The 22,186-nt window shown below is 38.2% G+C and overlaps 1 protein-coding gene across 8 annotated transcripts in view; it reads left to right on the forward strand.

The window, feature by feature from the left end:
* Window positions 1–22,186, forward strand: part of FAM169A (family with sequence similarity 169 member A) — a 67,066-nt gene that overhangs the window by 21,567 nt on the left and 23,313 nt on the right. For 6 of the 8 annotated variants that reach the window (XM_043887872.1, XM_043887876.1, XM_043887878.1 and 3 more), the window contains 3 exons: window positions 115–200; window positions 2,302–2,473; window positions 21,291–21,470. In XM_043887872.1, the coding sequence (XP_043743807.1) occupies window positions 115–200; window positions 2,302–2,473; window positions 21,291–21,470 (438 nt within the window). The remainder of the gene's footprint in view (window positions 1–114; window positions 201–2,301; window positions 2,474–21,290; window positions 21,471–22,186) is intronic. The other 2 variants (XM_043887880.1, XM_043887879.1) reach the window with 2 other exon arrangements.

The following is a 22,186-nucleotide window of genomic DNA, read 5'->3' on the forward strand; positions in this document are numbered from 1 at the left end:
GCCACACTGTATTATAAAGTATGGGTATATTTAAGAGTATCGTTAAAAGCCTACAAAATAGTAATATCGTGTACTTTAAGACTTCGATGTTAACCATCATTTATTCTCTTTTAGCTGTGGCACTTTACCTTGCTGATCAGTGGTGGGCTATTGATGATATTGTGAAAACATCTGTCCCTTCTAGAGAGGGGCTTAAGCAGGTAACAAGACCCTGTCGTTTTAAAAGTGTTTCTTAAGAGACCATTTCACAATGTGTTTCCCATAAACAGTGATAGTTTTTGAAGTTACTGGGCTATTCTCCATTTTAGTGTTCCTGGTGATAGTAAACCCTTTCATTGTTCCATTGTTAACGGTGAAACTGGCACTTAGATTGGGCTTCCTTGATTTTAATGTGAGGGTCTGAGTATTGAGGGAGGAGGAATGAGAACCTGTGGTTTAATTGATCTGTAGTTACCCACATCACCTTCAGGTTCTGATTTTTCCTTTTGGGTGGGAAAAAGCTTATTCTCTCTGTGTGGTTGCTTAGGTTCTCTGTCTCTAGGAGAGACTATCCAGGAAACTTGCTTATCAGTAGGGCCATTTTGGGTGGTCCATTCAGTGTTCCAAACAGTGTAGTGGAAAGGAGGTCCTCAGTAGCATACTGTAAAACTTAGTCTTTTTTCTGTCCCAGTCATCATTTTATCAGTTACTTAGAAGATGACATAGTTGGCATGCTTATCAGTTCTTCATGCCACAGTGCTGGAAGAGAGAACTCATCTGTAAAGGCAGAATTAAGAAACAAAAGAGAAGGATCTAACATGAAAATAAACTAGTGAAAAAGGTAAAATAATATCTATGGGTTCAAAAAATTAACTGTACACCATGAAGATCAAACTAAAACAGTAGCACATATGAAAAACATTGGGCTTTAGTTAATTAGAAGTAAAGTCAAGGAAAGAAAGAAAGCTGATAAAAACCCTAAGTTTATACAGAAAAGCCCCATTATCTTATCAATATCTTCAGTTTATATCTGTAGTAGCTGCATCTGCTGACATGCAGAGAGACATTAGGGATCTGAAGCCATTTCAAGGGAAAAGACTGGAATGGCAGGAGTACCCAAAATCATATTAGATGAGTCTTTTTCTACATTCAGCTTTGATAGGAAATTTAGGAGAATATAAGGGCTGTTTTCAAATATTTGTAGACTCTGTGGTCCAGAATATCAAGCAAAGTATAGTTTTTGGAAAAGAGATTTCAGGTCAATGTGAAGAGGAATTTCATGCTGGTCAGAGCTGTTCACGGAAGGCATGGGTTACCTTGTAAGCTGGTGAGCATAGTCATTTCATGTGGTGTTTGGTATTGGAAATCTCTTTCCAGGGAGGTTTTTGGTAGTAGTGTGTGTGTGCCTAATACTTTTTTCTCTCCCTTCCCCTAATTAGACATTCTTGTTTTTCTTTAAGGAAAGTTGGAGCGGGCGTGTAGATTTCATGGCTAGACTCTTGTTTTTAGCAGTGACAGATATCTGTGGGGAAGACCCCACTGTTCAGTGTCGGGCAGTTGATGAAGGGGTCCCAGTGACTGGAGCCCTCCCTGTAGGAGTGAGGTTCTGTTTCCATTCTGTGATTGACCCAAGTTTTGTTTTCATCAGACCGCCCTGGTGCCACTGTCATCGCCCATCTGATCTGGTGGAGGCGTGTGTGTGTGTGTGTGTGTGTCTGAGGGGAGACAGGTATTCCCGAGAGTTGCATGACAAACACATGACTGTCAAATGACCATTTTACCTGGAAAAGATGAGACAGATGCCTTTCCCAAGGGCATAATTATGGGCTTTCCTCATCAAATGAGATGATTGTTTTCAAAGTCTTCAGAGTAACACTAAGCTTTTGTCCCTTTTATTTTATTTACTTTTTTTTTTTAATTGTGTAGGCTGGAATGGGTGGAACGAGCTGAGGCACTAGAGATGTTGGGGACTGCAGTTAGAGTTTGGGGAGACCTGGGATCTGGGCAGTTGGAAGCCAGAAGAGAACGCTGACTGCTGAAGTGGAGATGCTGGGCGTTGGTATATTGGAAACCTGCTTGCCTATTTTAGAATTTTGCTGAGAGGCATTATTTCATGCATAACTTGTATCCATAGAAATGGATTGTTATTGGTGTGAATGACTTGGTCTCATCTTTGTGATAATAAAATGGTTTACAAGTCATTTTGAATGTATTCAAAATGCTTTGAATGTCAGTACGAGATGGAAGCAGGGAGTCAGGTAAATTGCATCTCTCAGTTGATGCATATTATAACTTGTGCCTGGTGTCTGACTCTCTTTGTAGGTGAGAACTCTTGGGGAGAGAGTGGTTCTATATGTTCTGAATCGAATTATTTATAGAAAGCAGGAAATGGAGAGAAATGAGATCCCATTCCTGTGTCATAGCAGTACTGATTATGCTAAGATTCTGTGGAAGAAAGGAGAGGCCATTGGGTTTTATTCAGTTAAGCCTACAGGTGAGTCTTTAAAAGTTATTTAAAATATGTATTATGTAAACTCACTTTCTGGACCCCACCTATATCAATGTCCCTTTTAAATTAGTATCTAAAGTACAAATTGAAATGATTTTATTCAGTATTTCTTGTGAGTGCTTTTATTCTATGTAAGTGAGGATTGTTAGGAAAAGTCTTGAAAAAAAGATTAAACATTTGACAGGAAAATTTTGCCACGTATGTGATGAAAGTTGTATATTGAGGCTCAAATTTGTCTTCTTTCCCTCTCATTTCCTTCCCTTTATTTAAAGGTCCTTGTTCTACTTCGATTCCTATTGTTGTCACTGTTACTGACTTTTTTCAAAGCCCCTTTCTACCTGTGGACCAGATGCATAGCCTTTCTCTTCTAGTTTTAGCTGATTCGGCCTGACAGATTAAAGGCAGCTTTGCTAATTACCATGAAAAACAAAGTGCTTTAATATATTTAGCGAATCCAAGCAGCTTTGACATCATTAATCTAGTCAAGTTTGGATTTCTGATCCCAGGACCCAACTACACCCTGTTCCTGAAAGACTAGAGCAGCTTCATCTTGCTGTATGTGTTCTCCTGTTCTTTTGGTTCCCTAGAGCTACTGGAGCCAGAAAAATCAAACCTGCTTAGTCCATGTGCATACATATTCCACACCTGACAACCACCAAGTAGCAAAAGCAGCCTTGTTCTGCGCCTCCGCCAAAAGACCATTCACAGAGAACACTCACATTATTTTTCTATCTTTTTTATATTTCAGACTTGCCAAATTTAGCTCTTGTGATTAAATGCCCTCTAAAGATCTTACCAAATTCCCTGCTGACTTGAAGGACAATTGTGACTAATAACCTTAATCATACAATTAGTGGACATTTATGATGAGAATAAGTATACATAGTCAACAAAAGGGAGGTCACTTTTTCTCAAGAATAAATAAAACTGTGATCTATAGTTTTAAATGGTTTGGTATAGTAAATAAGTCTCCGTTAGTATGCTGTTTTATTGTAGAAATTTGAAGCAGAACCAGTAATTATGTAACTCTAGAAAGATACCATCGTTTAGAGGCAGAATAATGATGTTTGTTTAGTGGAAGCCTAGTGCTGCATTGCATAAAGATATCACTTAATTGGTTTAAAATGGTCTCGTATATTTGGGGCTGGAGTCTGGTTCACTATATGCTTTATTTTATACAAGGTAATTCCTGTGGGGATTAGAGGCTTGTTGCTGCCACACTAGCTATAGCAGGGTTTCCTACTTGAAACTAGCTTATAGACATTTGAAGTACAGAAGAGTTTATGCTTCTCCATTTAGAGCATCTGTAGATGAAAGACACACAGAACAGGGCGCAGCATTCCCCTCTCAGTACTTCTGATCGGTACTTGATTGCAGGCGTTGGTCCCTCGTTGATGTGTGTTTGGGGCTCCTCCTCTGCTTTGGGGCCTGGCTTTTGTTTCCTTTCTCTGGTATTTAACTCAGTTTTATACGCTCCAGCTTCCAAGTACTACTTGTCTGCCCCTCTTAGCACCTTCCATTCTTCCCTGCTAACTGCAGGCCTGTTGCTTTGTCTTTTTCCACTCTAAGCTCTGGCTCTCATCAGCCAGAGAACAGTGGACTTAGATGTGATTATGCTAGCCTTTGAACCCTTAACCATCTAATTCAGTCTGGAAGTAGTTTTCTACAAAGGAAACCCAAATGTAAAATGATTTTAAAAAATTGCGTGGGACAAATACTGAAACACTTTGTGATAGAGCTGTTCTTAATGTATTGATACGTATCAGAAAAAACTGTACCAGCAGCAAAAAGGTAAAGTCTTTGTTAAATACATTTGTAGGTGAAGAAAAGTCTGTGATTATTTATGGTTTTTTAAATAGCAAATCAGTATATAGGGTTATTAGTAGGAACATAAAAATTATCTTGATATATAAGAGGAGACTTTGTTTATGAGGTCAAATCTAATTACAGGAAATGAAGTTCAAGAAAATATATAATTTTGGGGGGCCTAAAATAAATTATTATGAGGGATTTATAGTTTTGGGTTAGGTAGATGTCAGATCATTAAAAATAACTTTTAACAGTAGATCACTGTATAATATCTGATACATAACTCTAAAGGGAGCTTGCAGAGTTGCATAACATCATTGTAATAAGATTTTCTGGTCCCTCCTATGGTTATTAAGCATTTTTATCTATAAAAATAAAAGAAACAGGATTAATACTTGTTGCATTTTGATAGTAAATAATATTTGTTCATGGTCTCATAAACTGAAAAGAAAAAGGTAAGCTCTATATATTTAATTAAGAGAGAGATTTTCAGTAAAATTTTTTTTTTGCTGAATAGTTTTCCAAATGTATAATATACTTGTGTTTTGATCTGTCATATACTAATATTAATTATAATGAAAACTCAGAGTTACTTTTGAATTGGTACTTAGAACCTTATGATTGCAAGGAATTTTAAAAATTTATATTAAAAAAATTTATATACAGATAATGTATTTACAGAGAAGAATGATTAGATAATCAACATATAACCCAAACATTAAAATATATTACATCAAGATAACGGTGTGTAGAATAAATAAAAGGCAGGATGGGGAGGAACGATGTAAATTTTTACTGTTAATGGTTAGTTCAGTAGTAAGGAACAGTTTGTTCAGTGTATGATGACAGTTATCAAATCAAATTGATAATAGTCTTTAGGGTCCATTTGATACATTTAAAAGAGTAGTGATAAAGTTTTTTTCTTTAATCAATATTGTTTGAGAAGGGATGGGGCGACTTCCCTGGCAGTCCAGTGGTTAAGACTCCACACTCATTACAGGGGACGTGGCTTCAATAATACCTGGTCAGGGAACTGAGATCCCCCCACATGTCCTAAGGCCAAAAAACAAATAGGAAACATAGTAAATTTATATAGAGAGTCCTGGCAGACACCATGTTAATTAATAGATTCTGGTTAACATTACCAAGAATAAAACACATCACTATTAGAGACCCCAGTATTATATACTGAGAAGGATATCACATCTTTTCTGTACTATTTTTCACCAAAATGCATAATCTCAATTTTATCATGAGAAAACATTCAGTTCAATTCAGTTCAGTTGCTCAGTCGTGTCCGACTCTTTGCGACCCCATGAATTGCAACACACCAGGCCTCCCCGTCCATCACCAACTCCCGGAGTTTATTCAAACTCATGTCTATCGAGTCGGTGACGCCATCCAACCATCTCATCTTCTGTCGTCCCCTTCTCCTCCTGCCCCCCAGTCCCTCCCAGCATCAGGGTCTTTCCAAATGAGTCACTTCTTCGCATCAGATGGCCAAAGTACTGGAGTTTCAGCTTCAGCATCAGTCCTTCCAATGAACACTCAGGACTTATCTCCTTCAGGATGGACTGGTTGGATCTCCTTGCAGTCCAGGGGACTCTCAAGGGTCCTCTCCAACACCACAGTTCAAAAGCATCAATTCTTCGGCACTCAGCTTTCTACACAGTCCAACTCACATCCATTCATGACCACTGGAAAAACCATAGCCTTGACTAGACGGACCTTTGCTGGCAAAGTAACGTCTCTGCTTTTTAATATGCTATCTAGGTTGGTCATAACTTTCCTTCCAAGGAGTAAGCGTCTTTTAATTTCATGGCTGCAGTCACCATCTGCAGTGATTTTGGAGCCCAAAAAAATAAAGTCTGACACTGCTTCCACTGTTTCCCTATCTATTTCCCATGAAGTGATGGGATCAGATGCCATGATCTTAGTTTTCTGAATGTTGAGCTTTAAGCCAACTTTTTCACTCTCCTCTTTCACTTTCATCAAGAGGCTTTTTAGTTTCTCGTCACTTTCTGCCATAAGGGTGGTGTCATCTGCATATCTGAGGTTATTGACATTTCTCCTGGCAATCTTGATTCCAGCTTGTGCTTCTTCCAGCCCAGCGTTTCTCATGATGTACTCTGCATATAAGTTAAACAAGCAGGGTGACAATATACAGTCTTGAGTACTCCTTTTCCTATTTATAAAGCCAAATTGGAGGTTATTTTACAAAGTAACTGATCAGTAACCTCCAAAAGTATCAAGATGAAAGACAAGGAAGGGTGGAGGAAGTGTCAAGACCAGAGTTTGGGAGACATGAAACTTAAATACCACATGGAATCTTGGATTGGATTAGAAGTTGAATAAGGTCTGCAGTTTCACTGATAGTCTTTTATCAGTTTTGATGTCCTGGGTTTTGATAATAGTATTCTGGCTATGTAAGATGTTAACATTAGGAGCATTTGGATGAAGGGTGTGTGGGAACTGCGTATTTTTGAAACTTTTTGCTAAGTCTGAAATTATTTTTAAGATAAATAGTTGTTAAAAGTGAAGTTGCTCAGTTGTGTCCGACTCTGCGAGCCTATGGACTGTAGCCTACCAGGCTCTTCTGTCTGTGGGATTTTACAGGCAAGAGTACAGGAGTGGGTTGCCACTTCCTTCTCCAGAGGATCTTCCCGACCCAGGGATCAAACCCGGGTCTCCCGCATTGTAGGCAGATGCTTTACCATCTGAGCCACCAGGGATGTCTTACTAAAAATTACAGTTTTTATAATTGAAACTTATGATGGAAATTTTAGATGTTACCGAAGATGTATGAATACATGTTAATGTATTTCAAAATTATTTAATGGTTACATGAACAAAAAAGTTTCCTTTGAGGAATTTGACTTGTCCAAGACAAAAAAATATTCTAAAAGTGCCAGTTTAAATAGTTCCTCTGGGAAGGGTCCCAACTCATTGTCAGCAGCCCCCACCATGTACACTAGTCAACTTCTTAATGTCCCATTCTTAACTATGAACAAATAGCTTAGTTAGCATAAGTCATTAATATGAAAGATGAAGATCAAAACAAAAACAGAATAAAACCAGTTTGGAAGAGACAGATAATGCAAAAACAGAACAACTCTTAATATTTTTTGAATGTAAAAGTAGTTATTACATTTATGGAATGAGAACAATATCTATTAAAAAAAAAAAAATGCCCAAGGCTTTCCTGCTGGTACAGTGGATAAGAATTTGCCTGCCAGTGCAGGGGACATGGATTCAATATCTGGTCAGGGGACTAAGATCCCACATGCCTTATGGCCAAAAAAAAAAAAGGAAACAGTAAATTTATGTAGAGCAATAATTTACGTAGAGCAATACCATGTTAATTAAGAGATCGTGGTCCGGGAAGATTCCACATGCCTTGGAGTAACTAGGCTCGAGACCCTCAATTGCTGTCAGTGAGCTGCAGCTGCTGAAGCCCCGTGTGCCTAGAGTGTGCTCTGCAACAAGAGGAGCTGGCACAGTGAGAAGCCAGTGCGCAGCAACGAAGAGGAGCCCCGCTCACCACAGCCTTTCCTGTGCTCAGCACACAGCCCCAGTGCAGCCAGAAGTAAATAGTTTACTTAAAAAAATAAAAGAGTGTCCATAGAGCACAACATAAGGAAGATAAAATCGATGTTGATTATAAAGGCGAGCAAGCATAGCAACAAAAACAGCAAAAACTCCTTAATGAAGGAAAATACAAAAGGAAGAAAAGATAAAATTAGGAGAACGGTCTGAATAATAGATGTTTCAGAAGGAGAAAACAGCGGAACTTGAGGGGAGGAAATCACCAATGAAGTAGTTCAAGAAAACATCTCAGGATTATAGAACATGCATATCCAAGTTAAAAAGGCCCTTTGAGCAGCCATCACAGTGAATTAAAATAGACCCATACTGAAGGTAGATTATTGTGAAATTTCAGAACATCTTGGATAGAAAAAAGATTTTGTGAGACTCTGCAAAGAGAGGGATTTATACTACATAGGATCAAGAATCAGAATGATTTAGATTTTTCAGTAGCAACACTGAATACTCTTTTAAGTGGAATAATGCCTTTAAGATATTGGGAGAAAGTGATTTTCAATGTAATTCTATACCCAGATTATAAATGAAGTATGAGAGAGAAGGAAATTTCTACATAGTTAATTTAAAAAAAATTTTTTTTAATCTCTCATGCATCGTTTTTCAGGAACCTAGAATTTATGCTCTGTTAAAATAAGGAAGAAAATCAAGAAAGAGATTAGGAAATTAAGGTGAGAAATATCCCCAAATCACAACTCTGATCATTCTGGGGCTTCTCTGTCCCGATTGGTAGCCATTAGCTTTATGTAACTGTTTAAATGGAAATTAGTTAAGATGAAATAAAATTGAAAATTGTTTCTCAGTCCTACTAGCCACAGTGTAAGTGTCCCATAACTGCATGTGGCTACTACACTGAAGAGAAGAGATATAGAAATTTCCATCATTGCAGAAAGTTCTTTTGGACAGCACTTTCCTAGAGATTTACTAATCTAGGTTGTAGTAGGTCAGAAAACTCTGGGTCATTGATTCAAAAATATGGAATACCTGATGTGTTTGCACTTATTAAGATGAGTTTTATAGTTAAGGGAGACTTTCTTAAGGGAAAAGTTAGAGGTAAACACTGATTAATGAGTGACAAATCACTGTAAGGAAAGATATTCCCATTTGAATGCAGAGTTCCAAAGAATAGCCAGGAGAGATAAGAAAGCCTTCCTCAGTGATCAATGCAAAGAAATAGAGGAAAACAACAGAATGGGAAAGACTAGAGATCGCTTCAAGAAAATTAGAGATACCAAGGGAATATTTCATGCAAAAATTGGCTCAATAAAGGACAGAAATGGTATGGACCTAACAGAAGCAGAAGATATTAAGAAGAGGTGGCAAGAATATACAGAAGAACTCTACAAAAAAGATCTTCATGACCCAGATAATCACAATGGTGTGATCACTCACCTAGAGCCAGACATCCTGGAATGTGAAGTCAAGTGGGCCTTAGAAAGCATCACTATGAACAAAGCTAGTGGAGGTGATGGAATTCCAGTTGAGCTATTTTAAATCCTGAAAGATGATGCTGTGAAAGTTCTGCACTCAATATGCCAGCAAATTTGGAAAACTCAGCAGTGGCCACAGGACTGGAAAATGTCCGTTTTCATTCCAATCCCTAAGAAAGGCAATCCCAAAGAATGCTCAAACTACTGTACAATTGCACTCATCTCACGTGCTAGTAAAGTAATGCTCAAAATTCTCCAAGCCAGGATTCAGCAATACGTGAACCGAGAACTTCCAGAAGTTCAAGCTGGTTTTAGAAAAGGCAGAGGAACCAGAGATCAAATTGCTAATATCTGCTGGATCATCGAAAAAGCAAGAGAGTTCCAGAAAAACATCTATTTCTGCTTTATTGACTACGCCAAAGCTTTTCACTGTGTGGATGGCAATAAACTGTGGAAAATTCTGAAAGAGATGGGAATACCAGACCACCTGACCTGCCTCTTGAGAAACCTGTATGCAGGTCAGGAAGCAATAGTTAGAACTGGACATGGAACAGACTGGTTCCAAATAGGAAAAGGAGTACATCAAGGCTGTATATTGTCACCCTGCTTAGTTAACTTATATGCAGAGTACATCATGAGAAACGCTGGGCTGGAAGAAGCACAAGCTGGAATCAAGATTTCCAGGAGAAATATCAACAACCTCAGATATGCAGATGACACCACCCTTACGGCAGACAGTGAAGAGGAGCTAAAAAGCCTCTTGATGAAAGTGAAAGAGGAGAGTGAAAAAGTTGGCTTAAAGCTCAACATTCAGAAAACTAAGATCATGGCATCTGGTCCCATCACTTCATGGGAAATAGATGGGGAGACAGTGGAAACAGTGTCAGACTTTATTTTTTTGGGCTCCAAAATCACTGCAGATGGTGACTGCAGCCATGAAATTAAAAGATGCTTGCTCCTTGGAAGAAAAGCTATGACCAACCTAGATAGCATATTAAAAAGCAGAGACGTTACTTTGCCATCAAAGGTCCATCTATTCAAGGTTATGAATGTGAGTTGGACTGTGAAGAAAGCTGAGTGCCAACGAATTGATGCTTTTGAACTGTGGTGTTGGAGAGGACTCTTGAGAGTCCCTTGGACTGCAAGGAGATCCAACCAGTCCATCCTGAAGGAGATCAGTCCTGGGTGTTCATTGGAAGGACTGATGTTGAAGCTGAAACTCCAGTACCTTGGCCACCTCATGCGAAGAGTTGAGTCTTTGGAAAAGACCCTGATGCTGGGAGGGACTGGGGGCAGGAGGAGAAGGGGACGACAGAGGATGAGATGGTTGGATGGCATCACCGACTCGATGGACATGGGTTTGAGTAAACTCACAGGGAGGCCTGGTGTGCTGTGATTCATGGGGTCGTAAAGAGTCGGACACTACTGAGCGATTGAACTGAACTGAACTGAATGAATCCAAAGAATGTCTGGAGGTTGTAAAGACCTCACCGGACCTACTCCCATAATATAAGATAACAGGATTAGCCAGAAGGTTTAATCCAGAGACTGTCCTCCGGCAGGATACATTATTGTTCTATAATCCTAAGGAATGTAGAGGAAAAGAGGTTTGTCCTTTTTTCCTCCTTGAGAATTCCAGACCCCTCTCTCCTCTGGAACCTCTAGACTTCTTATCAACCTACCTAGGAAATGACTCTCTCAATAGGGCAAGGCGTGTATAGGATGTGTGGTTATAGTATAGTGGGAATTATTGTTGTTCAGTCCCTAACTGGTGTCTGACTCTTTGCAACCCCGTGGCCTGCAGCATGTCAGGCTCCTCTGTCCTTCACTGTCTCCTGACGTTTGCTCAGATTCATGTCCATTGAGTTGATGATGCTGTCTAACCATCTCATCCTGTCGCTGCTGTATTGGGAGTCGGGTGTGTGAATGTGTTAACATTTAAAAGAATTCTCATCGTCCATACTGGGAAGTCAGTATCATGCCTAAAATGGAAAAATCAAGAAGTAGTAAGTTATTTAGAGATGTGGAAGTAAGTACTGAAAAAAGTCAAAGTGCTTATTTCTGGGGGATGGATAATGTGTTGGTGTGTGTGTGTTTTCCCCAACAAGTGTTAGGGGACTGTCGTGCGCTGACAGTGTATGTGTGAAACTTTGATGAAGAGTTAAAAGTGAGCACTATCAAAAGGACTATTCCCAGAGTCTAATTGGTGTCTGCCACAAAACCAGGTGAACTTTCTAGATCTCACAGGGCCTGTGATGATCAGGTCCACCTATTAAAAGCATTATACTAACTAGAAAACTGCTCAGGAGAAAAATCTCATACAGGTATGAAAAATAAAACAAAAGCACTTGTTAATTCAGTGAAAGTTCTGTTAACTGTCCTATGTCAAGAAAGATAAAAGATAATAAGTGTGTATAAATCAGATGTCACATTTTAGTGTAGAAAAACTGAGGGGAAAAAGTTTGAAGCCAGGTGCTATTTGGAAATACTTCTTATTTGGCCTCAAGTGTAAATCTCCTTGATCCAATTTGAAGACTCCTGTTTTGGAAAAACATAAGCCTATGAGGGAAGCACAATCTAATCAACACCTTTAAAATCAGTTTGTTAACTCGCTTCCAAAGGGATTTATTTATGATCGAATCAGGAGATGTATTTTTGGTTTTTGAAATTTCCATTTGAAATAATATTTAGTGGAAGTGTTTTTTCCTCTCTTCATTTGCTATTAGCTTTTGTTACAACTTTCTAACTCCTTTTTACTTGGAGCTATAGCTGTGATCTTACCTCCTTTTTTGGACAGGTCACTTATTTTCTGTTCACTAAAATTTAGATTTCTGGCCCTTCTCTTTCAAGATTTTTTGAGGAATAACAAAAATGTGATATAAAATAATAACTATTGATAGTATATATTGTTTTTGTTGTTCAGTTGCTCAGTCATGTCTGACTCTTGGCGACCACATGGACTGCAGCATACCAGGCTTCCCTGTCCTTCACCATCTCCCAGAGCTTGCTCAAACTCATGTCCATTGAGTCGGTGATGCCATCCAACCATCTCATCCTCTGTTGTCCCCTTCTCCTCCTGCCTTCAATCTTTCCCAGCATCAGGGTGTTTAACTACCTTGAAGTGAGGTGCCCAGCTGCGATTCCTACTGCTGTGGGTGTAGAGGCATTTGGACCTTTAGCTGTTCCAGTGGCCCATCTAATAGAGTATGAGAGTTGTGAAAAATAACGAAATTATAAATTCTGTTTTAAGCCAGTACATTTGGGGATGGTTTGTGAGGCAGTAATAGGTAACTGAAGGATTGTGAGTCAGAAAGTCATCCACTACCCAGAAACAACTATGTGGCATTGTTATTTAAAAATGAAACTTTGTAATGTTAAGCTTTCCAGATTTGGTTTATTATAACAGCTCACGTTACCTTAACTGATTTACAAAGCATGAAGACTATAATGAGAATACCTCTCTAGTAGTATATGACGAGGTCTCATGTAAAGATATCTAACAGCATTATTTCCTTAGGATTCACTTTATGATGTGTGTCTGTGGAGACAGTCACACACTGGTGGCTTCATAAGGTATTAAGGCAGGTTTTATGAAGGTGAGAAGAGACAAATTCCTGGTTAGACAAAGAAATGGTGATTCCATGAAAAGAGAGAGTCATTCAATTGTGACAGATTAGCTGTTCTTGAATTTGATACATAGATCCTGAATGGTATTGTGAAAATTTATTCATTTACTCAGAAGTTATTTGTATTTGCTATATTGATAGGGAAGGAAAAGGGGAAGGGGAGGAGGGTGAATAGGAGAAAGAGCAAGCAGCAGAAATTGAGAGATAGTAATAAAATGTTTGCAAACTCTATCCTCATGGAGCTTACATTTAAGAGAAGGAGATAGCAATGGATAGACAAATAGCTGATAAGCTCTCAGGTGCTATGAAGAAAAACTAGATTAAAAGAATAGAGTGTTGGTACTATTTTAAATAGATGTACTATTTAAATAGACTAGTCAGGGCAAGCATCTCTGAAGGAAGTGAGGGAACAATGAGGGAAGAACTTCTTTTGAAGTTTCCAGAGAAGAGGTTTTTAGAGGTCTGAATTTCATTTTGGGTGATAGGAATCTGGTGGAGGATTTTGAGCATGGAAGTAACAATCTGGTTAGCCTTCTGTAAAAGTAGCTGAGTTGTGTGGAAAACCAGAAAGAGAGATGGCAGGGTTAAGAGTGAAGTTAGTTAAGAGGCTGTTGCAGAAAACTCTGGTGAGAGGTGAAGAAAGGGGTAGAAGTCTTCATAATTAAGATAAATTATGAAGTCATTGCTGCAGTGTTTCTAATAGATTATGCGTGGGCTGTGAAGGAAGAGACAAGGATGAGAGCTCAGGTTTTGCTGTGAGCCCCTGGTAGAATGATGCTGAGATTTCCGGAAAAATTAGAAAACAGAAGGAGCAGGTTTGGGGAGTATATGAAAAATCTGATTATAAATAGTTTATTAGAGTCACATGTACAAATTTGTTGTTCCGTTTACATTTTTAAGCTTTATTAAGGTTCATTTACATGCTGTACAATTTACCCATTGTCGTTGTTCAGTTGCTCCATCTGGTCTGATTCTTTGCGACCCCATGGCCTGCAGGACACCAGGCTTCCCTGGCCTTTACCATCTCCTGGAGCTTGCTCAAATTCTTATCTATTGAGTCGGTAATACCATCCGACAATCTTGTCCTCTGTCGCCCCCTTCTCCTCCTGCCTTCAATCTTTCCCAGCTTCAGGGTCTTTTCTAGTGAGTCGGCTCTTTGCATCCGGTGGCCAAGTATGGAGCTTCAGTGTCAGTCCTTCCAATGAATATTCAGGGTTGATTTCCTGGTTTGATTTCTAGGATTGATTGACTGGTTTGATCTCCTTGCAGTCCAAGGGACTCTCAAGAGTCTTCTCCAACACCACAGTTCAAAAGCATCAGTTCTTTGACACTCAGCCTTCTTTATTGTCCGACTCTCACATCCATACATGACTGCTGGAAAAACCATAGCTTTGAATATGCAGACCTCTGTCTCCTAAGTAATGTCTCTGCTTTTTAATACTGTGTAGGTTTGTCATAGCTGTTCTTCAAGGAGCAAGTGTCTTTTAATTTCATGGCTGCTGTCACTGTCTACAGTGATTTTGGAGCCCAAGAAAATAAAATCTGTCACTGTTTCTATTGTTTCCCCATCTGTTTGCCATGAAGTGATGGGACCTGATGCCATGATCTTGGTTTTTTGAATGTTGGGGTTTAAGCCCGCTTTTTCACTCTCTTCTTTCACTCTCATCAAGAGGCTCTTTAGTTCCTCTTCACTTTCTCCCATAAGGTGGTGTCATCTGCACATCTGAGGTTACTGATATTTCTCCCAGCAATCTTGATTCCAGCTTGTGCTTTATCCGGCCCGGCATTTCTCATGATGCACGCTGAATAGAAGTTACATAAGCAGGGTGACAGTATAGCCTTGACGTACTCCTTTCTCGATTTGAAACCAGTCTGTTCCATGTCCGATTTTAACTGTTGCTTCTTGACCTGCCTACAGGTTTCTCAGGAGGCCGGTAAGTTGGTCTGGTGTTCCCATCGCTATTTTTATGTCTTCTTGACTATAGCCAACATGGTAGGTGTGAAGTGGCATGGCCCTGTCATTTTGACTCGCATTTACTAAATGGCTAAGGATGTTGAGCGTCTTTTCACGTGTGTCTTTTTCATTATTGTGTCTTCTTCGAGATATCTGTTCAAATCCTTTACCCGTTTTTAAATTGTCTTTTTTTTTTTTTTCCTTTTTTTTCCCTTCTCGCTTTATTGTGGTATAACCGACTTACAAAAAGTTAACCATGTTGAAAGTTTAGTTCGTTATGTTTTTGACTTACGTATACAGCTGTGATACTATCACTACAATCAAGAGAGTAAACAGATCTCTTATTCCCAAAAGTTTCTTTATGCCTCTTTGTAACCATCCTTCCTTCCTCAATTTGTCCTCAAGGAAACACTTATCTGCTGTCTGTTGTTATATATTAGCCTGCTTTCTAGATTTTTATAAATTAGAATCATATAGTACCTTTTTTTTTTTTTGGTCTGAGTTTTCTTTCAGTATGATTTTTTTTGAGGGCCATCCTGTTATAATTCACATATCATTGAGTTTACCCTTCAGTGATTTTCAGCATGTTCACAGAGTCGTGCAACCATCAGTACTGTCTAATTCAAAAATATCTTCATCACCTCAAGAATTCCTGTACCCTTTAGCTGCCACTTCTCATTTCCTTTTTCTTGGAATTCCTGGAAGCCACTAATCTCCTTTCTGTCTAGATTATCTATCTTAAAATATGTTTTTTAATCTTATTTTATTGTGGTAAGAACACTTAACAGAAGATCTACTGTCTTCACAGATTTTTAACTATAGATTACAATATTGTTGACTATAGATGTAGTGTTATAAAAAGCACATCTCTAGAACTTGGCATTACTGAAACTTTAAATCCATTGACAACTGCCCAGTTTTCCCTCACTCTGCCCTTGACACCCATTGTTCTGCTCTCTGCTTCTGTGAATTTGACTGTTTAAAATGTCTCATATAATTGGAATCATGCAGTGTTTGTCCTGTGGCTGACTTAGCATAATGTCCTCAAGGTTCATCCATGTTGTTGTATATTGCAGATTTACATTTTTTTGAAGCTGTAGGTATGTATCCTACACACACACACACACACACACACACACCCCACCCCCTCCCATATTTTCTTTACCCATTCATTCATCAATGGACCTTTAGGTTGTTACCACACCTTGGCTGTTGTTAATAATGCTGCAGTGAACATTGAATTGCTAATCTCTTTGAGATACTGCTTTCAATTATTTTGGATTTATACCCAGGAATGGGATAGCTGGATCTGTGATAGTTCTATTTTTAATCCTTTGAGAAGCCTCTGTGCTTTTTTTCATAGTGGCTACACCATTTTGCATTCCCAATAATAGAATACAAGTGTTCCAGTTTTCCATAGCCTTGTTAGCATTTGTTGTCTTTTGTTTTGCTGGTAGCAGTCCTGATACGTGTGAGGTGATACTCATTTGATTTGCTGTTACCCTGATGATTTGAGACATTGAACATGTTTTATATACCTGTTGGCCATTTGTATGTCTTTGGAGAAATGTCTGTTAAATCCTTAGCTCGTTTTTAAGTTGGGTTTTATTTGTCTTTTTATTAGTGAGTTGTTAAGCATTTTTCATATATTCTAGATAGAAGTCCCATATCAAATACATAATTTGAAAGGATTTTCTCTCATTTTGTGGATTGTCTTTTTACTTTCTTGTTGATGTCCTTTGAAGCACTAGTTTTTATAAAGTCCAGTTATCTTTTTATGTGTCACTTTTGCTTTTGGTGTTATAGCTAAGAAGACTTTTCCTGATCTAAGGTGATGAAGATTTACTGCTGTGTTTTATGCTAAGATTCTTGTAGTTTCAGCACTTAAAGTTATGTTTATGTCCCATTTGCAGTTAATTTTTGTATGTGGTCTAAAAAAGCGGAGTGGAGCCCAACATCATTCTTTTGCATATGTGGATATCCATTTGGCCCACCCCCATTCATTTTAAAAAGACTGTTGTGTTTCCAGAGAAATGCCTTGGGACTCCTGTCAAAAATCAGTTGACCAAAAATAAGAGGTTTTGTTTCTGCAGCTTCTATTCTGTTGATTGCTATTTATTCTTGTGCCAGTACCACACTGGCTTGATTACTGTAGCTTTGTAACTTTTAAAATGGGAAGTCTTTAAATTGGGAGTCTTCCAACTTTGCTCTTCTTTGTTAAGATTATTTGGGTCATTTGTGTTTTTTTGCATTTCCATATGAGTTTTAGGATTACTTTGTCAATTTCTGCAAAAAATCCAGCTGGAATTTTGAACCTATGGGTCAGTTTGGGGTGTGTTGACACCAGTGTTGTCTTCTGAATCATGAACAATGGGATGTCTTTCCAGTTATTTAACTGTTCTTTAATTCCTTTGGTTTTTTGAAAAATTAGTTACTTAGTTTTGGCTGTGATGGGTCTTCACTGCATCCCAGGGGCTCTTTGTTGCTGTGCATGGGCTTTCTCTAGTTGGGGTGAGCGGGGGCTACTCTCTAGTTGTGGTGTGCGGGCTTATCATTGCAGTGACCTCTCGTTGCAGAGCAGGGATTCAAGAGTGCTTTAGTGGGCTTTAGTAGTTGTGGCATATGGCCTTAGTTGCTCTGCGGCATGTGGGATGTTCCCTAACCAGGGAAGGAATCTGTGTCCTCTGCATTGCCGGGCAAATTCTTAACCCCTGGACCACCAGGGAGGTCCCTAATTTCTTTTAAATGTTTGTAGTTTTCAGTTTTGTATTCTTGCCAAATTTATTCCTGAGTATTTTATTATTTGGTGATGCTGTTGTTAGTGGAATTGTTTTCTTAATTTCATTTAAAGATTGTTCATTGCTGGTGTCTAGAAATACAATTGAATTTTTTTTTTTTTTTTTTGACCACTCTGCAAGGCATGTGAGGGTCTAGATCCTAGTTCCCCAACCAGGGATCAAACCCACGCCCCCTTTAGTGGATGCCCGAGGTGTTAAGCACTGCATTGCCAGGGAACTCCTTAATTGATTTTTGTATATTGATCTTATATCCTGTAATCTTGCTGAACTTTATGAACTACCAGTTTTAATAATTCTTTAGTGAATTTCTTAAGATGAAAATCTTAAGGTCTATATACAAGAAGGTTTTCTTTCTTTCTTTCTTTCAAGGTGCTTTTCATTTCCTTTTCTTGCCTAATTGCCCTGCTAGAACCTCCTTAAGATATTAAATAAAAGTGGTGAGAATTAACGTTTTTATCCTGTTCTTGATCTTAGGGAAAAATATCTGGTCTTTCACCATTAAGTGTGGTTTTTATTAGCTGCGGGGTTTTTCATAGATCCCTTTATCAGACTGAAGATGTTGAGTATTTCTATCATGAATGTGCTGGATTTTGTCTAATGCTTTTTCTCTGTAGTTGGAGATGACTGTGTGTTTTTTGTTGTGTTTACATTTATATGAGCTCTTCCATTCATCCTGGAGTAAGTTTCATGCATTACAGAAATAAAAGATTGTGATCATAAGCATTTGAATAAATGTTAGAAACCCTGAGAGTAGGTGAGATTACCTAGAGAGAGCATATAGAAAAAGGTTGCCAAAGGTGAAATTCTGAGGAGTATAAATATGCAAGCTGCCTCTTGTGCAATGCTAAATTAAATTTCATTTCAACTAGATTTTTAATGAAAAGTTCATCTAAGGTTGTAGGGGTTTTTTTTCCCTTTACTAATCACTAAAAATTTTGCTGTTGATGTGTCTGAAGAATCTCTGGTAACTTGGGAAGTTTTTCTGCCCTTTATTTAATTTCTCTTATATCTGGATAGAAGCTATTAGAAATATAAAAATAAGAATTTAAGGTGTAGTCACAAGAAGATAATTAGCATGGTTTTTTGAAATGAATATGTACATGGTGAGTAAGTAGAACTTTAGACTTTGTGAAAACTGTTAGTTCCATAAATTGACCTTGTTAACACTATTAGCTGCTAGACTGTACCTTTTCTCTATTTAAAGGAATGTTTGTGTAAAGATAGAAAAAAATCAATTTGTGGGAAATTTACTTCATATATTTGATATTCTGAGACATGTACAAGAGTAAAAGCAAGAGATCTTCAGTGTTACGAACTAGATATGATTCTCTTCTCATTTTTGCTTTGTTCTTTGAATTAATGTTACTTTTAAAGTAATGTCTCTTGATTTCTTTATCACTTCTAGCAGTTACTATGCAAGAACCCTAATTTTAAGACATTAAAAAAGCTAGTCACAGTAGCTTGTTGGTGAGGCTATCCGTTAGACTAATAAACAATTTTATGTATTTATTTTGAATTTATTGAGTATAATTGATAAGTTGAGTTGTGATTTGATACACATTGCAAAATATTCACCATAATCATTATATTAATTGCCTAACATGGTTGCCATTTTCTTTCTTCCTTCTTTTCTCTTATATGTATAATATGTGTGTGTGTGTGTGTGTGTGTGTGTAATTATATTTACTTTTGTCTGCGTTGTGCCTTTGTTGCTATGCAGGGTTTCCTCGAGTTGCAGCGAGCAGGGGTGCTCTCTGGTTGGGGTGTGCGGGCTTCTCATTGCATGGCTTCTCTTGTTGGAGAGCATGGGCTCTAGGGTGCTCAGGGTTAACTAGCTGTGGCTTCCTGGCTCTAGAACACAAGTGCTGTAGTTCCTGCACTGGGCTCAGCTGCTCCATGGCATGTGAGATCTTCCTGGGCCAGGGATCGAACCCCTGTCGCCTGCATTGGGTTTTACCTACACATATTTACAACTGAGCCACCAAAGAAGCCCTCTTCCTTTCTTTTTTGAGATGCTAATGCTTAATATCTACTTTTTTTTTCGGTTTGCATACTTGGTTCTGTCCAACTCGTTTCTACTCCATGTACTGTAGCCTGCCAGGCTCCTCTGTCATGGAAGTTTTTAGACAAGAATACTGGAGTGGGTTGCCCTTTCCTCCTCCTGGAGATCTTCCCTACCCAGAGATCAAACCCGAGTCTCCTGTGGCTCCCGCATTGGCAGGTGGATTCCTTGTCACTGAGCCACCTGGGAAGCCTGAGATCTACCTTTTTAATAAATTTAATGTGTATAAAGCAGCATTGTTAATTACAGCCACTGTGTAAGACATTTGGACCCTTCCTGGTGTCCTAACTGAAGAACAGCGGTTCAGATCTAAGTACGTAACAGCGAGTCACCTGTTTTGAATTTAAATTAGTTGTCTTAGTGTGTGTGCCTGGTCGCTCAGTCGTGTCTGACTCTTTGTGACCCCATGGACTGTATAGCCCACCGGGCTTCTCTGTCCATGGCGATTCTCCAGGCAAGAATCCTGGAGGGGATAATCTCTTGCAGAGATTATTGCAAAAAGTTATTGAAGTTCTCCAGTTTAATAATAAGTAATTCATTATTTGCCTTGCTATATTGACCATCTCATCAAATTATGTGATTGGTTAAAAGTTAATTTGTGAAAGGTTTGGTGCTTGAAAATTTGTTTCTTTCTTGAACTACAACATTGTAAGTATCCAAAATCACATGAATAATATAACTGAGAATAATTGTTTTACTTGAAGTACTAAAAGAGTAGAATAACAACTGATAGCTAACTTAGAAAGTGGGATACTCCACCATGATGTCCTCTTCTTATAAACTATCTTAAGATACATTATAGAAGCTTATACATCTATTTGATGGGTCAAAACCCAAATCAGGGTTCTCAAAAGACAAATCAGTGTAACTCTGTAATATAATGAGGGGAGGCATATTTAGTTACTACTGCAAACATTTCTCCTATTAAACCTTAAATGTACAGGATAGTTTAAAAAGTGTATTCACAGAGGAAAGATTGCTGACTTAGCTGTTTCTAAAACCATTGTTTCCATTTAGTCCTAATCCATAGTCCTTAAAAATTTGGAGAACTAATTCACTTCTTTGCCGTCATTAAGTAGATAAAAATGAAACTGTACTCACTAGGGAAAAAGTAAAGGGAAAAGATGAATATTCACGTATTAAGGTTGGAATTAGATACTTCGTGTACTTATGCAATCACCAGATGCTCTTTAAATTTTAATAGTTGATGAGCTTTGAAGTTGTACAGGTCTATGGACAGAGATATGTATTCAAGCATACAGTTCATCAAATGGTAACAGTTAATTTGCATGAGATACTGTTGGCAGCTGTAAAATACGCAGTTCTTCTCATCATCTCAGGTATACATTATGATATGTAATAGCTGGAAAGCATTTTATATTGTAAAATTTATGCATTGATTTAAGATTCGTGGTGTAAGAAAAAATAACCAATTTCAGATTTAACTCATGTTCTCTAAATATATATACCTACATGGTCTTTTAAATGTGAAAAATTGTTGGATTTCTGTTTTATGACTGCAGGAAGCACATGTGCCTCGTTTCTTACCCAAAGCTACCAACTGCCAGTTCTGGATACAATGTTTGTAAGAAAGAAATATCGAGGCAGAGACTGTGGGCTTCACATGCTGGAGGACTTTGTTGACTCCTTTACAGAAGATGCACTTGGCTTGCGGTATCCCCTGACCTCGCTCATGTACATAGGTAATTGGATTAAGTTTTTAGAACGTTAAACTTGTCTCAGTGTCATTTCGGACTTGTTTCTGCACTTAAACGTGTGTATGTCAGTATTAAGTAAATTACATTCTTGACTCTCCAGGGTCAAGAGAGTCTATGTGCCCTTACCTCACATAAATGGCATTTTGCAAATGTGCCCTTAACCTCACGTGAATGACATTTTGAGGGTATGGTAGCTTTTTTAAAGAAATTGAAATAGAATTCACATACCATTAAATCCACCTGCATAAAGGGTACAGTTCAGTGGTTTTATTATTTCACAGCTTGCAACCATAACCACTATCTGATTTTGGAACATTCTCAACATCCCCAAAAGCTCTGTACCAGTTAGCAGTGACTCTTTCATTCCTCCATTCCTTCATCCCCTAGCAACCAACAACTGATCTGTTTTCTGTGTCTATGGATTTACCTGTTCTGGAGATTTCATATAAATGTAATTGTATGATATATTGTAAGTTCTTTGTGTCTAACTTCTTTCATTTTGCATAAATGTTTTCAAGGTTCATCCATGTTGTAGTCTGACTCAGTGCTTCATTTTTTTTTTAATGGCTGAGAAATATTCTATTGTGTGGATATGCCATCATCAGTTGATAGACTTGGATTGTTTCCACTTTTTAGATATTAGGAATAATGCTACTGTGAACATTTGTGCAGTTTTTGTGTGACCATTGCTCTGGTGTATA

The sequence above is a fragment of the Cervus elaphus genome, chromosome 25 (assembly GCF_910594005.1).
Source record: "Cervus elaphus chromosome 25, mCerEla1.1, whole genome shotgun sequence".
NCBI lineage: Eukaryota > Metazoa > Chordata > Mammalia > Artiodactyla > Cervidae > Cervus > Cervus elaphus.